General features: G+C 45.5%; 1 protein-coding gene and 1 long non-coding RNA gene across 3 annotated transcripts in view; one reads left to right on the top strand and one right to left on the bottom strand.

Annotated features, from left to right (window-relative positions):
- Positions 1 to 8,237: 8,237 nt before the first annotated feature.
- LOC115271679 lies at positions 8,238 to 15,133 on the bottom strand. Its single transcript, XR_003900058.1, has 3 exons — positions 14,816 to 15,133; positions 14,266 to 14,385; positions 8,238 to 8,535 (listed from the first exon to the last, which is right to left on the bottom strand). It is a non-coding gene; the product is annotated as an uncharacterized LOC115271679 (long non-coding RNA).
- A 67-nt stretch (positions 15,134 to 15,200) lies between these two features.
- The window catches only part of DYNC2H1 (dynein cytoplasmic 2 heavy chain 1), a 312,370-nt gene continuing 311,814 nt past the window's right edge, over positions 15,201 to 15,756 (top strand). For both annotated transcript variants that reach the window (XM_029956592.1, XM_029956591.1), the window contains exon 1: positions 15,201 to 15,507. In XM_029956592.1, the coding sequence (XP_029812452.1) occupies positions 15,313 to 15,507 (195 nt within the window). In that variant the 5' untranslated portion in view covers positions 15,201 to 15,312. The remainder of the gene's footprint in view (positions 15,508 to 15,756) is intronic.

The raw sequence follows: 15,756 nt of genomic DNA, 5'->3' as shown, positions 1-15,756 counted from the left end.
CGCTCAGAGCCGGAAGTGACGCGAGCGCGGCGCGCGGCGCCGGGAGGGGGCGTGACCGCGGTACTGAGGCGGGTGCGCGCGCGCGTGGGGATTCGATTGGCTGCGAGGGGTTCCCGGCGCGTCTCACGAAGCTGGGAGTCAGCCGGCGAGATGTGTGAGGACACCCCCGGAAGCCTGCGGTTCAAAGTGGTTGGTAGAACACGCCGAGGCGCACTTGCGCTAGTCCTTGCGTGGCCGCTGCCCACGCATCCGGGGCGCGTTTCCTCCGGGCCGGCCCCGGCCTCCCATTCCCGCGCCGCCCGGCCTTCGTCCGGGGTGGGGGCGGTAGGTGCCGGCCGCCAGGCGAGAAGGGCCTCCCTCGGCCCCGGTGCCTCCTTCCCCTGCCCTGGTGCCCCCCCCCCCCCCCCACCGCTCTGGTGCTTCCTCCACCGCCCCGATTCTTCCTCCCCCTTCTCGGTGCTCCTCCCACCGCCCTAGTGCTACCCCAACAACACTCTGGTGCTCCCCCACCGCTCCGATGCCCTGGCCCCCAATGCTCTCCCCACCGCCCAGTTGTTCAGTCTCCCAGTTGCTCCCCGCACTGTGCTACTCCCTCCCCCTGGCCGTGGTGCCCCCCACCCCCCATGAATGGAAGAACTGCCCCATGCTCTCTCTCTTCCACCCCTCCCTCCCCCGTGCTCTCTCCCCACCCAGCCCTGGTGCTTCCCCCACTTTCTCATGGCCCTCACCACCTCGGTGCTCTCCGCTGGTTCTAGTATTTCCCCCACCTGTCTGGTGCTCCCCCCCACCCCCATCCTAAAGAGGCCACAGGCCACAGCTGTATGCAGAGTGTGTGCAGGAGGGTCTTGGCAATCAGCACATGTGTAACCCAGAGTGGTGGTGGCCGTGTGCAGAGGGCCAGAGTTCTGGTGAGGCACCTCCACCTCTTCAGTGTCCTTTGGCCACTAGGAGATCCTGTTTTCTTAGTGCCATTAGAATGGTCACGTGACCCAAGCCTGCTTTCTCATAAGTTCTTTTTCTAGAGCCCATTTACACGTACTTTAGTTTTTCTTATCTCACTTGGTCTAATGTCTTCAAGATTCATCCACGTCGTTGCACATGGTGGGATTTCTCTCCTTTGTTTGGGTGAATAACGCTCTGATACGATACACACAAACTTCTTTGTCCATCTCTTGGTAGACACTGCGGTTATTTCCATTCTGGGCTCTTGCAGATAATGCTGCTGTGAACATGGGGTGAGGACATCTTTTTAAGTTAGTGTTTTTGTTACCTTTGCATACACCACTTGACCCTTGAATTGTGCCAGTCCACTTACCTGCAGATGTATTTTCCATCAGTACACCTCGGTACTGCACATGTGTCTTCCTTCCTTCCTCTGGCGGACTTTGTTGTGAGAACACAGTATGTGATACATGTTGCATACAAGGTATGTGCTAACCTGTGGTTCATGTTACCTGTAAGGCTGTGGTCATAGTAGGTCTTAGTAGTCAAGTTTTCAGGGAGTTGGAAGTTATAAACAGATTTTCACCTGAACATGGGGTGTTGATGCTTGTACCTCCATGTTGTTCAAGGGTCAGAGGATCCCCTGAACTCTTTTCCAGTCCACAGTCCCACCAGCAGGGCACAAGGGTCCTGTCTTCTTTCCCTGACAGCGTTGATCTCTTTTTGACGATGGCCATGCTCCTGGGCACAAGGTGGTGTCTCCCCGTGGTTTTGCTGTGCATTTCCCCAATGACTGGTGATAGAAAGCATCCCTTTGCCTGTTGGCCTTTCACATATTGGGTTTCCTTGTTGAGTTGTAGGAGTTCTTTGTATGTATGGACACTAAATCTTTATCAGGCATATGGTTTGCGATTTTTCTCGTTTGGTTCTTTCACTTTATTATTGGGTTTTTTTGCTGTGCAGAAATGTGATGTAGCCTTGCTTGGTGATTTTTGACTTTCTTGCTTGTGTTTTAGGTGTTACAGCCAAAAGTCATCAGCAAGACCACATCAAGGAGCCTTATTACTATGCATTCTTCTAAGAACTTCATGATCTCAGGTCTTACATTTAAGTCTTTAATCCATTTTGAGTTAGCTTTGGTGACTAGTTTAAGACCAAGGTCCAGTTTCATTTCCTTACATGCAAATATACAGGCATCCCAGCACCATTTATTGAAAAGACTGTCTTTCCTGCCCTGAATAGTCTTTAAAGAAGAGGGAGAACTCCTTTTTAGACAACAACTACCGCTGCTACTTCTAGACATAAGGAAGAGGGTCCCCACCCCACCTCCACCTGGAGAATTCACTGGGTAGGATCTTGCATCTGTGGAATTCTCCGGAATAAGAGTAATTAAAAGGCTGAGTTTATGCATGGTATTCATTCAGTTTATTACTCACATAATACCTAACGATCACTTAAACCAGGAACTGTGCTGGGTTTAGAGATAAATGTAGGCATAACTCCTGCATTCATGAGTCTTACAATCTGGAGGGGAAAATAGATGGGAAGCATTTGCATTTAAGGGAACTTTAGGAGCAAAGAATAGGGCAATAACCGGTGCTTGTCAGTGATGTTAAAGGGATGATGATTTCCAGGGTCATTGCCTTCTCGAATCAGTGCCAGCCGCCACCACCATCTACCTTTGCTGGCAGAACGGAGCATTCCATCATCCCAGTCACTCACAGAAGCAGACTGATGGCATCACTGTCCATGAGCAAGCAGTACACCCACCTACAGTTACGTGGTTTCAGTCTTTCCCGTTGCTCACTGACGTGGGCAGTACATGAATTTACAACTAGGAGGAGCACATAACAGAGGAACGATATGACACAGTACTATGGTTCTTTCTGTGTAGAATTTTTTGAATGAGAAGGAAAGGGAAGCATGAAGCATTTACCTGGAACAGAAACTCACGCGTGACTTTAGGTAGGACACATAATTTCCTTTACCCTTCATTTCACCTGTTACATAGAAGGCTATAGAAAAAACAGCTAAATATTCATCTTTAAGGACAGTGGACATATATTTATGCCAAAAAGTCTAGTGAGGAAAAGGACTGGGGGACTGAGCCACAGCGCTTTATACCTGCATCCCTTAGCTTTTGAAGGTCATAGAGTCAAGTGATGAAAAGGTATTTTAAAATAGTTGTATCTGAATCAAGGCAGCCAAAATGGTCCACTAAAAGCTGTTAATTTATTCCATACACAGTTTATTTTTTAACACCCCTTTAAAATAGGCATTAGCACTTGCCAGAAAAAGAAGCAACACAAAAATTAAGTGATCGATGGGGTGCCACATACATGGTCTCAAATCTACATCCTTTTCTCTCCATACATTAATGTTTTATTTTTATTTTTAATTTTTTTAATGGCCATTTATTTTTGAGAGAGCAGGGGAGGGGCAGAGAGAGAGGGAGGCACAGAATCCAAAGCAGGCTCCAGGCTCTGAGCTGTTACCACAGAGCCCAATGAGGGACTGGAACCCATGAGCTATGAGATCATGACCTGAGCCAAAGTCAAATGCTCAACCCAGTGAGCTATCCAAGTGCCCCTTTTAACATTTTTAAAACAACTTTGGTAGGGGTGCCTGGGTAGCTCAGTCAGTTAAGTGCCCCACTTTTCTTGTTTTGGCTGAGGTTATGAACTCATAGTTCGTGAGTCTGAACCCCACATTAGGCTCTGTGCTGACAGCTCGGAGCCTGCTTGGGATTCTCTATCTCCCTCTCCCTCTTTCTCTGCCCTTCCCCTGCTCGCATGGCTCTCTCTCAAAATAAATAGATAAACTTAATAGAAAAAAAAAAGGAAATGGAGTCTACATAATAATAACAATAAATCATAATTGGTTCAATAATTGTGAGAAATGTACCATACTAATGTTAGATGTTAATAATAGTGGAGACTGAGTATACAGTATATGGGAACTTTGTATTATTGCTGCCACTCTTCTTTAAATCTGAAACCCTACTAAAATGAAAAAAGTTTATTTTTAAAAGGGTCAAAGTGAACAGAAATAAGTAGATCAACATTTAAAACTAGTAGAGTACAGGAAAAAGTAATAACTCAAGAGAGCCATCTAGGTTGGATGCCCTTGGGAAGGTCACAATTCATAAAAGTCTGGATATGGGGTCCTAGGTAGAAAGCATTATCTTGTACACCAGGTAGGCAACACAGAAGCACTCTCAGCTTGAAATCTAACCAGGAGGATTAAGAGTGAATGCTCAGGGGGCGCCTGGCCGGCTTAATCCATAGAGCATGCGACACTTGATATCGAGGTTGGGATCTGGGCCCCACATTGGGTGTAGAGATTACTTAAAACATAAAAAAGTAAGTGCTCAGGAGGGATATCATATTAAACTGGCCCCCCGAGTTGCCCTCTGGTAGATGAATGTGTACCCCAAATGAGGCTCAGTAGTTCATAGAATTAAAATTAGTGGCAGAGAGTGCATCGTTTTTGTGCACGCATGGTAGAGTAGATCAGAAGTGGGTGCAAGCAACCAGAGTTTAGCTGTGTTCTTTAAGGCATTTTTGCCATCTCAAGCATGGATGACTATTGTGTTTTGTTATACTTTGTACTCCCCAAACCTAACTTGAGAAAGATGGCTTAGTGGAAACGGTGTCTTAGAAGGAGAACCACCAACAGACTAATGGGCTTGCTTTTTAAAATTTTGCACCTGTGGATAAGCCATTTGATCATGCTGTGACTCGGTTTTGCCATCTGTGTAATAAAATAACAATGTCTGCCTTACTGAAAAGTCACAGCATTGGACCGTGGAGAAAGTGAGAAAATAAATATAAAGGTGCTAACATGTATCAGTTGGAGTCCCTTGGAAACACCCAGCAAAAATCAAGATCCTCTGATCTAGAAAAGGGCTTGATTTCAGGTCGTCCGCAGAACCAAAGCTAGGAGGGAAAAGCAGGCATGTAAAATGGGTGGTTTGCCCTGTTTTTCAATATTCTCACCCAAATTCTGGTAATGGGGCTTTTCCTCTTGTACCACCACCACCCTTTCTGAATGTCAACAACCCTGTCTTTAGTTCCAGGAATCTTAGCCACATTCTTAGCAGATTTCTAAAGGAAAAAACCAAAATCAACTGGTTTTCTTGGCATTTCAACTTTTATACACGTAATTCTCGAGGCAACAAGAATGACCCGACTAGATTGGCCATGAGGAAGCATGTGCAGAGGAGGAAAGCACACACAAAATCTTTCTCTCTATAGGCTAAAAACCGGAGAATTCTCAGACAACTTGCAGTGAATTCTTCCACATCCCACTTGCAGCCAATGGTTCTATCTGCACATCTTCTAGGTATAAACTACCTGTAGGCCCAGCTGCATAATTCGTGGGGCCCAGAGCAAAATGAAGATGCAAAATCCCTTGTCCAAAAAGTACTGAATGCTCTGTGAGAGCCTGAAACCCTTCTAAGCATGAGGCTCTGTGTGACTGGATCCTGTGTGCCTGTGAGGCCCCCGCTGCACACACCTTAGAAGCAAGTCAAGGCCAACAGGTGGATTGAATGGAGCTCCAAGTTTGTGTCGCTGAGTACTGTGCCCGCTAAAAGTAATTTTCTCTTACTCCAGAGACACAGTGAGATTATATTCCCCACTGGCTTAGACCACCACAAATTGTCATCACAATCTCCCATGTAAGACTTCACTCTGTCAGTCAGCCACATTCAAAGTCCTCTGGAGAGAATTCTATCACATGGGGGACAGTGGAGTCACAAAATGGAAAAAGACTTGATGCCTGAACCGCCTGCCAAATACCACAGTGAACTCAAATGAAGGATAAATAAAATTCTTGTGTGTGAAGTCACTGAAATTATGGGGGTTTATTAGTAAACACTGCCAGACTACATGTCAGGACAGGGCTATGTTATAGTAACATACAACATCAGAATCTCATCATAACAAAAATGCACTTCTTGTTTATGATACCCATCAACAACATTATAGTCTGTGAATAGCAAGCTACTCGGAGCAAGGCTGAGGAAACTTCCATTTTCTGCTTCCCCGATCACCACAGCACTGGGAAGGGACTATGATAAGTGACACATGGGCTTTGAGGGTTTCTGTGTGTATGTGGCACATCGCTTCTACTCCTATTTCAAAGAATATAGCAAGTCAAATGGGCATGCCTATCTTTTAAAAGAGCAAAGAACTGCATTCCTACTATGTGGCATGAAAAAGGAAATCCAGATATATTTGGTGAATGAGAGCAAGGACTACCACATGAATCTGGATATGGGTGCTCGGAAGAAGGGTGCTGCCATACAGAAACTTAAGATATGTCCTACCGAACAAGTCATCAGGCAGCAGCCTGCTCACCTGGAGAGCCCTGCTGTGCCCTGGTAACATACTTAGTTGGGAAGTAGAAGGTAGACCAGGAGCCTAGGGAAACTCTAACTCTGTGGGAAGTAAATGGAAGCAGTGACCTGTGTTAGCTACAGTTATCTGCCTTTAGCAAGATGTTTTAAGAGACAGCTCACATGAGAACTGCTTGGTTTTCTAGAAGACAGAACGGTATTAAGGAATTCTGTCAATCAAGGTCCTTTTAGGGTTAGAAAAGCTGATTGCCCCTAGACCCTAAGTGATAAGAGATAAGAATGGAAAATATTTTAAATGGGAAAGGTACTAAAAGATCTTTGTTTCAAAAAAAAATGACAATTTTTCTGCAAAGATCAGATTAAGGGTTCTAAGCTTGCCACCCAAACTTAGTGTTTCAGAGAGCTGTCAGTCATCACTGGTTCAGAGAGAGGGGCATGTACATGAGAAATCAAAAAGAACAAATTATTCTTGAGAGTTTTATGTAAGAACTCAAGTGTGAAAATTACAATTCAGGAACAGAAGTGCATATAGCAGAAAGGCCACCTTTTAAAGGTAATTGTTATCACTAAAGAAACCTGGGGCATGGATAAAAAGAAGACTTTGATCCTTAAAACAAGCAGTCCCTCAGAGTGTCCCCACAGGAAGCCCAGATAACTTATCTTTCTGGTTTACATGTTGCTGGACCATAAGGAGCCACGTTTCAACTGGAGGCAAAGGACTGTGTATCACGTGGAGATCTTAGATCCTTTTCTCTAGTCAGGGACTGCCCCAAATGTGTTTCCATGGACTTCTAGCCCCATTCTAGGCAAGGTCACTAAACATGCAGCGGAAGTGACTTTCCTTCATTTCAGGGTTTTAGTTTCTTAATAGTGTAAAATTTAAAATTCCATATTTTCCAGATACCTTTACGGACTATAGGTGCCAAGGTAATACTGGAAAAATGAGATTTGCAACTTGCTGTCTTTTCCTTTAAATTATCTAGAGCTCCCTGCTGAGTACATTGGTGCTACTAATTTTGTGATGTTCTATTCTCATAGCAACAGGCCGTGACGTCAGAGGGCTATTTTATCACAGAAGTTATCCAAAAAAAGATGGTAGGCTGTGCAGGAGAAAGCCCTGGCTTCCTTGCACTTTATTCAATAATCATTTGACGTAAATAAATATGGAAATAGGAAATAAAAGACTCTAGCAGCTTATGTGAACCTTTATATTAATAGTTGCCATGGTATGACAAAGCTTTCCTTTTAGCACTTTATATCAGTTGTTATGTTTTTTTTTTTTTAATAACATAGGGCATTTACTTACAAGCCTAAGTAAGAGGAGGTAAGCTAGGTCAGGCACACAGGAGAGAAAGAAGCATCAAAGCCTTTAATAGAATAGTTGCTTAAGTGTCTGACATCGGCTCAAGTCATGATCTCGTGGTTCATGAGTTTGAGCCCCCATGTTGGGGTCTGTTCTCATAGTTCAGAGCCTGGAACTTGCTTCAGATTCTGTGTCTCCCTCTCTCTCTGCTTGTGCTGTCTGTCTTTCTCTCAAAAATAAATAAATGTTAAAAATTTAATAAAAATAAGGGGCGCCTGGGTCGCCCAGTTGGTTAAGCGTCCGGCTTCAGCTCAGGTCATGATCTCACAGTTCGTGGGTTCGAGCCCCGCATCGGGCTCTGTGCTGACAGCTAGCTCAGAGCCTGGAGCCTGCTTCGGATTCTGTATCTCCCTCTCTTTCTGACCCTCCCCTGCTCACACCATGTCTCTGTGTCTCAAAAGTAAATTAAAAACATTTAAAATTTTTTTAAAAATTTAAAAATAAAATTATAGTTAGCATCATTGTAGAGGAAAATATTGCCTATTACTATGTTGGCCCCCCCCTTTTTTTTAATGGAGAATCTTAAAACAGTAGTCTCAACAGCATACTTAATTACACCGAAAGGCAAAGTTAAAAGCACTCGCTTTGTTTATTAGAAAAATGATGAGCACATAACTTGGTCCAGGTGCAGCAGATTTCAGGAATCAGCAGTGTGTTCAGCAGCCTCACAAACTCACACACGTCAGTTAGTGGACTGGCCTGGCTGTGGCGCCCTAACTGCGGTGGTCTGGATGGGCTGAGTTGGGCCACAGCAACAAAGACACCAAGGGCCCAGTTGTTTAAGACACAGCATGTGTTTGCTCACACTAGTCAGCGGGGGACTCTTCTTTGTCACTAGAGCAGCCGCTGTCTAGACGTTTATTCGTTACTGTGGCAGAGGAAAGAGAGGGGTAGGTTATTTTGTGCAGTCCAAGCAGTATTGTTTTCCTTAATTTGAAAGATGTGGAGAAGGTGTGCAGTCACTGGGAAGGCTCTCAAGCGTCCTACAGCTCTCTTCCCTTCCGTGCAAGCCACAGTTGCATTTAACTGTGCACTTGCAGGTAACCATGTGACCATGTGACTTGCTTGGCCAAGAAATTGTGAATGGTCACTTGTTGGCATGAGCACTGGGTGTTATATGGAAGCGATGAACCATGGGAATCCACCCCCAAAACCAAGAGCACACTGTACACACTGCATGTTAGCCAATTTGACAATAAGTTATATTTATTTATTTTCTACATTTTTATTTTACTTTTGAGAGAAAGACAAAGCATGAACAGGGGAGGGGCAGAGAGAGAAAGGGACACCGAATCTGAAGCAGGCTCCAGGCTCTGAGCTAGCGATCAGCACAGAGCCTGACGCGGGGCTCGAACCCATGAACCGTGAGATCATGACCTGAGCCAAAGTTGGATGCTTACCTGACTGAGCCACCCAGGTGCCCTAATAAATTATATTTAAAAATTAATTTTACAAAAGTGAGCTAAGGCACCAAAAAAAAAAAAAAAACCAAAAAAATGAAAAAGTGAGTGGGACTGATGTGCAGAGATTTTCAGAGCCAGTAAGTGCTTTGCCACATGGTTTCTTTCCCCTTAATACGAAGAAGATAGTTGTCAATTAAATTCTTATATAATGTAAATACAAACCAAAGATCAAAAAGTAGACACAAGTTTTACCAAGAAGTAGAAAAATATAACACCATTGTACCTAAAAAATTTCTCTTGGAGCGCCTGGGTGGCTCACTCAGTTAAGCATCTGACTTCGGGTCAGGTCATGATCTCATAGTTGATGAGTTACAGCCCTCAATTGGGCTCTGTAATGACAGCTCAGAACCTGGAGCCTGCTTCAGATTTTTTGCCTCCCTCTCTCTTTGCTTCACCCCCACTCATGCTTTATCTCTCAAAAATAAACATTAAAAAAATGTTAGAATAGATTTAGTTGCTGCCATACTTCCCATAATTCTTTCCATTAGTATTATGTTGAAAATTAACTTTGATATTTAATTTTTATACATAATAGAGCACCAGCATTAAGATAAATAGTATTTAAAATTTGATAGAAGAGTCAAAATATTTAAATTATTCAATCATAATGTCTGTACTTTTTAAATGAAACAAAGTATTATCTGCAAGAAACTCCATACCTTTTATTCTCCTCTAGTGTCTGTTTCTGGTTCTCTCTGTTAGTGGAGACTGGGGAAGATCATACCCCCATTATCGTGTTTCTGGCACATTCCCCCATCCCCTCGACTCAGCCCAGGATTCCCTGGGGGGTGGAGGTTAGCAGATGAAAGGACTGTCTCCAGCTAAGTGTTACAAAGTGACAAACACTAACCCTCCTGCTTACTTTTCTTCTTGCTCTCTCTGTATCTCCAGTACACCTGGCTGCAGGAACTCCTGGCTCCCTATTGGTCCCAGAAATAGTGGCTAGCGATTACTCACAGACTTTAGAAACACTCAGAAGAAACAGAGTTCCTCTTACTCTACAGGGACACATACAAATACAAATGTAGAGAGGTGAATATATTTACATATTTGGGTTGAGCATTAAATGTCCGATTAGAGTATATGTTTCATTATGCTGGTGATTGAAATCTGGAAGGGCTACGGCTCAAGAGTGCGTTTGAGCTTCTTTAACTGTGAGATGAGGTTCTGAAATGACATCTCTCAGGTATGGTCCCCCAAGCACAGTCTACCAACACTAACTAGACGATTACTGCCTTACTACGAAAAATTGTCTAACAATCCCATGGTATTTTTTCTTTCCATTGAGTAAGTACAAAGAGTATATTTAATAAAGGGAGCAATTTTTATAACCAATGTTATAGTTCATCCAATATTTGTCAACCATAATGGATAAAACAGAAAAAGCCTGTTTTCCTGCAGTCGCTGCCATAGAATAGAGGTAGATCTATTAGGGATATCTGGACCCCTGCGGGAACTGAAGGCATTTTCAGGGGGTTGGGAGATCAAACCATTTTCACAAGGTAAGACATTCTGTGCCGCTTTAACTGCTTGACATTTTCACTGATGGTGCAAAAGCAAGGGTAGCTGAGGTAGGCACAACTCTGAAGGAGCCCCAAGGCTTCCGCTCCCTGGTGGGTTCACACTGTGCAGCCCTCTGACCTTAAGAAGGGCGCTGTGCCTGCAAACAGGATGGGTTGTCACTCCCACACTTAATTTACTAATCCGTTCACTGACAGTTCATAAAGAAGATCATGCACTGGGCCTGCTCTAATCAGGTGAATCCTTAAGAGGAATGAGCCTCTCTTCTGTTACAAGAGGTCTGAACACGAGAGAGAAGTGATGGGTGGAAAAGTTCTCCAGGCGGGCGCTGAAGCCAGAGGTGAGGAATGTGGTGGCCTCTGCAACTTACAACTGCAAGTCTTAGAACTTTAATTCTGCCTCAACTGTTTGAGCTGGAGGTCCCCCAAGCTGCAGCGGAGAACTCAGCCCCGCCCCATGTCTTGATTTAGGCCACAGGAAACCCTTGGTGGAAATCTGTGTATGCAGTTTCCCCATTACAGGGGTGGGACTTCGCACTAACACAGGGCTGTTTTTTAAGCCACTAGCTTTGCAGTACTTGGTGATGAAGTATTGGAAAACCAATGCAGCTGCTAACACTGACAGAAGCTTGGCCCAAATGGAGGCTGGGGCACACCACTGTTCCAGAAGCCACCGAGTCATCACCTCCGTGCATGCACAGGAAAGGATCCCCATCTCATGGAAGAGTGTCCTTAAAAAGGGGTAAAGATTACCAGCTCGACCCAATCGGAAAGCTTAGGACAAGTCATTTCATTGTCCTTGGCGATGAGATGATGGGCACACAAAGCACGTGGGCGGCTCAGTGGCCCGCGGTGCTGCCTGCAGGAAAGAGCGTGGGCCTGGAGTCCTGACTGGAACCAGCGGCTGTTGCACGCAAGGTCATTTCTGACAGAGACACTCGGGTTATCCAGACTGGGTATTTGCCAGACATTTTTTCTCAAAAATGAATGAAATAAGGCTCTCGTTTCTTTTTTTAAAAATTTATTTACATTCTAGTTAAATAGTGTAGTAATGAATGGTTTCACAAGTAGAACCCAGTGATTCATCACTTACACATGACACCCAGTGCTCATCCCGAGAAGTGCCCTCCTTAGCGCCCATCCCCCCACCCGCTTCCCTCCATCAATCCTCAGTCTGTTCTCTGTATTTAAAAGTCTCTTATGGTTAAAGTTATTATTTCAAGGAAAACAACTGACAGTTTTCATTGCCAATGATAAAATTCAAGCGTGCATGCAAACATCAGAATTTTGGAAAACTTAAAGTCTCTGCTGTAAGCCTGAAAACTTCTTCAGACATAGAGACGTCTGAGCTGAGTGATATACTAACACATACGATCTTTTTACTATCATATTATGAAATATATCAACATTTGGAAGATCCTCATAGGTCAGTGAACCAGTATTTTCCGAATAACCAATGCCTGATAGTATGAAACTATGCCAGGGTAAAAGATGAATTCCGAGTGCACGATAAGCCAATTGCTTTTAATGTGGCCGAGTATGAAATGTTGAGTCATTGGTATGGTTCCAGATTCCAAACCGCAACTAGCTTTTCAGGGCCACCATGTGTGGAAGTTTAGTAACAATATTCACAAATATCTGAATAGGCTGTTCAAGTTCTTTCCCATTTTCTAACTACATGTCTATGTGAGGCTGGTTTTCTCCATGCACATCAGTGGAACAACTTACTGCAGGAGACAATACACAGGCAGAAAGAGGGTCTCATGGCCTCCTATTGAGGCATAAATGAAAGAGATTTAAAAAAATATAAAACAATGTCTATCTTCTGGTCAAATTTATGTTTATGTTGGGAATTATAACTATTTTAATAAAAACCTGTCATTTATTCTGTTATTGGCTTTTCATTTTTAAATAGAATACATCTGTTTAAAAAGTCTGTTTTTATGGCAATTAATTTCATGACTAAATATTGATAGAAAAATGCACTAAAATACTTTTGGAATCTTCAGTAATTTTATACTGCTAAAGAGGTGCTGATGTTTGAGGAATACAAATATAGAACAAAATCAGGAAACTTTAGCTCAGAAAGGTTCTGTCCCTTGTCCTCCACCTCACATTTCATGCCACCTGCTAGCCAATTACTAAACCCATGTGTTACATTTAATTAAAAAACAAGCGTGCCTGAGTAGCTCAGGTGTTTGGGCGGCTGACTCTTGGTTTTGGCTCAGGGTAGGATCAAGCCCCACACTGGGCTCGGGGCTGCTGGTTTGGGGTCTGGTTGGGATTCTCTCTGTCCGTCCCTCTCTCTCTCTCAAAATAAACATACAAAAAAGAAAACAAAAACCCACACAAATAGCACCCTGCTGATATCAGTTACTCTATTGATTAGACTGGCTTAAATTACTATAAAAATAAAACACAATGAAGGTTTTGTTGTTGTGGGGTTTTTTTGTTTTTGGTTTTTTTTTTTTTTTTTGCTTAACAGCTGCTGGCTTTCCCCACACACAGAGCCAGGAGCCCTGTGGTCCTACTTGTTTGTGGTTCTGTCATCTTTTGTGGCTTTGTTGTCTGTACCCAGCTGGCAAAAGATGAAGGCACACTCACTTCCCTTGTATGTGACACACATTACTTCTGCCCACATTCTGCTGGTGAGAGTTATATAATAATGGCCACACTTGGCTTGTAGTTACTTTTTTTGTTTTTTATTTTTGAGAGAGACAGAGCCAGCTTGAACAGGGGGCAGGGGAGTGGCAGAAGGAGAGAGAGACCCAAGCATTCTCTGCATTGTCAGCACAGAGCCCGACATGGGGCTTGAACTCACTGAACTGTGAGATCATCACCTGAGCCAAAACCAAGAGTGGGAAGCTCAACTGACTGAGCCACCTTGAGCGCCCTGATAGTAGCTACTTAACTGTGGCAGGACAAAATGGACGCTGATGGCTAGCTGGCTGGTACCACTGTGATACAGTGCCCGGAGATCTGTTTGGAGTTGGATCTCGATATGAATCTTGATTCTATAGGTAATCATTTCTGTGGCTTCGTAGAAATGACATTCCTTCCTATTGTTTGAAGCTTGAGGAGTGCAGGGACCTTTCCACTCTCTGCCGAATTCTAGGTTCAGAGCAGTGAACAAGCCCTACAGAATTCCTGTCCTCAGGGGGTTTACACATCTGCTGCAGTTTCTATGTTTCCAGACATCTGGGTTAAACTAGATCCAAGCACTCTAATTTCCTATCTTGTGGAAGTCCAAAGCCCACCAGAGTCCTAAATATTCCTGGGACCATAGTATTTGCACGATCAACTACTTTCCAGACTCTTGTTCCTATACATGCTGCCTTTACACTTACGACATTGCCACGGATGGGAAATGAAACCATTTCACACATTTCCAGCAAAACAACTCACCTACACCAAGCATCTATGAGTAGGGGTGACTTTCCTGAAGACCCCCGGTTAAGGGTCATACTGCCTACGCAGAGCAGGAGTGGCTGTGTCCATACCAGCCATTCTTGCTTTCAAAATCCTTTTTGGCTACCCAATCACCCTGAGTTCTTTTTTGGACTTTTTTCCCCATTCAGGAGCTAGAATCCCAATTCATGGACCCCTCTCTCCCACCTCGTGGGTAATTTCCTGAGACTTTGCATTCATTTCCCTTTTAGAATTCACAGCAATTCAGCGGTCTTCAGCTCGCGCTCTCTAATCTTAAGATGCTCAGCAGATCAAAAGATCCTCTTCCTAAGGATAAAAAAATATATTTTTAGGAAGAAGTAATTATTGAATGCAAATTTTAAAAATCTGTACGTATTTAAGTTCCTTAGGATAAAGCCTGCAAAATGCTTTCCCCGGCAGGGGCCAGTGTTCTTCAAAGATGGTCTTTGGATTCAGAAAACAGGGATAAAAGAGCAGCAGGGTCGGGGTTCACACCAACGCAGCGGCGTAGAAAACAATAACGCCCCACGTCCCGTATTTCTTAGGATTTGGCCGTGCTCGTGATAAAATACGCTAGCCACGGTCACATGTGGCTGCAGGTGCAGGCAGGCACTGATCCCGCGGAACACCTGGTGCCTACATTTTCCCGAAGTTCGTTAATAAGGAGGGGTAGGAAACGGGGCAACCCAGATAGGAGCGGGGAAGATGGAGCACGCAAGTTAACACTGCACTCAACTACTCGTTCTCGGCCTCCTCAAAAAGCGACTTTTTAGGCCCCATCCTTCCAAGCGCGCCCTCCAAGCCGGAGACGCCCACTTCGCCGGCGGCTGCAGGTGTAGTGGGGACCCTGCGGCCCAGCCCTCCGAAATCCCAGGCGCGCGGCTTCACTGAGGACCGCGTGGACCGCTTCCAATAATCCGCCAGAAGAAAGGAGCATAAGAGAAACGGCAGCGTTTGCAACCGTAAAGCCTTAACGTCCACGGCGACTGCAGCCTCCAGCTTTGCGGCTCAGGAGCGGGAGGCGGTCCTCTAGCGCGGTGCGTGCGCGCACCCACGCGTAACGTCGACGGCGCGCGCGCGCCCCGCGGCGACGTCGGGCCTGGTCGCCATAGCGACTGGCCCTGGCAACCGCGAAGCCCAAAAGGGCGGCGGGCTGCGGGCGGCGTGCTCGGAGCTGCGGTTGTCTGGTGGCGGTCCCCGGGACCCGCGTGTTCGCGCGTCGTGGCCGCCTCCATGGCGGGAGGAGCCCGGGACGTGCGGAAGGTCTTCCTCTTCACCACCACCCAGAATTACTTCGGACTGCTGTCGGAGCCCTGGGACCAGCAGCTGACCTACTGCTGCCCCGAAGTCAACAACTTTCTGGATGACGGCAACCAGATGCTCCTCAGGGTGCAGCGCTCGGACGCCGGCGTCGTCTTTTCCAACTCGGTACGGGCCCCGCGACTCTGCCGCCGCCTGTGCGCGCCTCCGCGCCGCAGGCCTGGCCGGGGGTCGTGGGCCTTCTCCGCCTGCGTCCGCGGGGCGCCCCGGAGCCCGGTCGTCTCCCTCTCTTTCCTCTCCAGAGAGCCCGGTTGAACCCCCTTCTTTCCCCCATTTCCCCAGAGAGTTCGGCGGTCGTCCCCCTCCCCCCTCCCCCCTCTCCTCCCTCTCCTCCCCCCCTCCTTCCTCTCCCCCCCC

Source organism: Suricata suricatta, chromosome 11, assembly GCF_006229205.1.
Source record: "Suricata suricatta isolate VVHF042 chromosome 11, meerkat_22Aug2017_6uvM2_HiC, whole genome shotgun sequence".
Lineage (NCBI taxonomy): Eukaryota > Metazoa > Chordata > Mammalia > Carnivora > Herpestidae > Suricata > Suricata suricatta.
The sequence above is the reverse complement of the archived record's forward strand: the minus strand, read 5'-3'. Positions and strand labels throughout refer to the sequence as shown.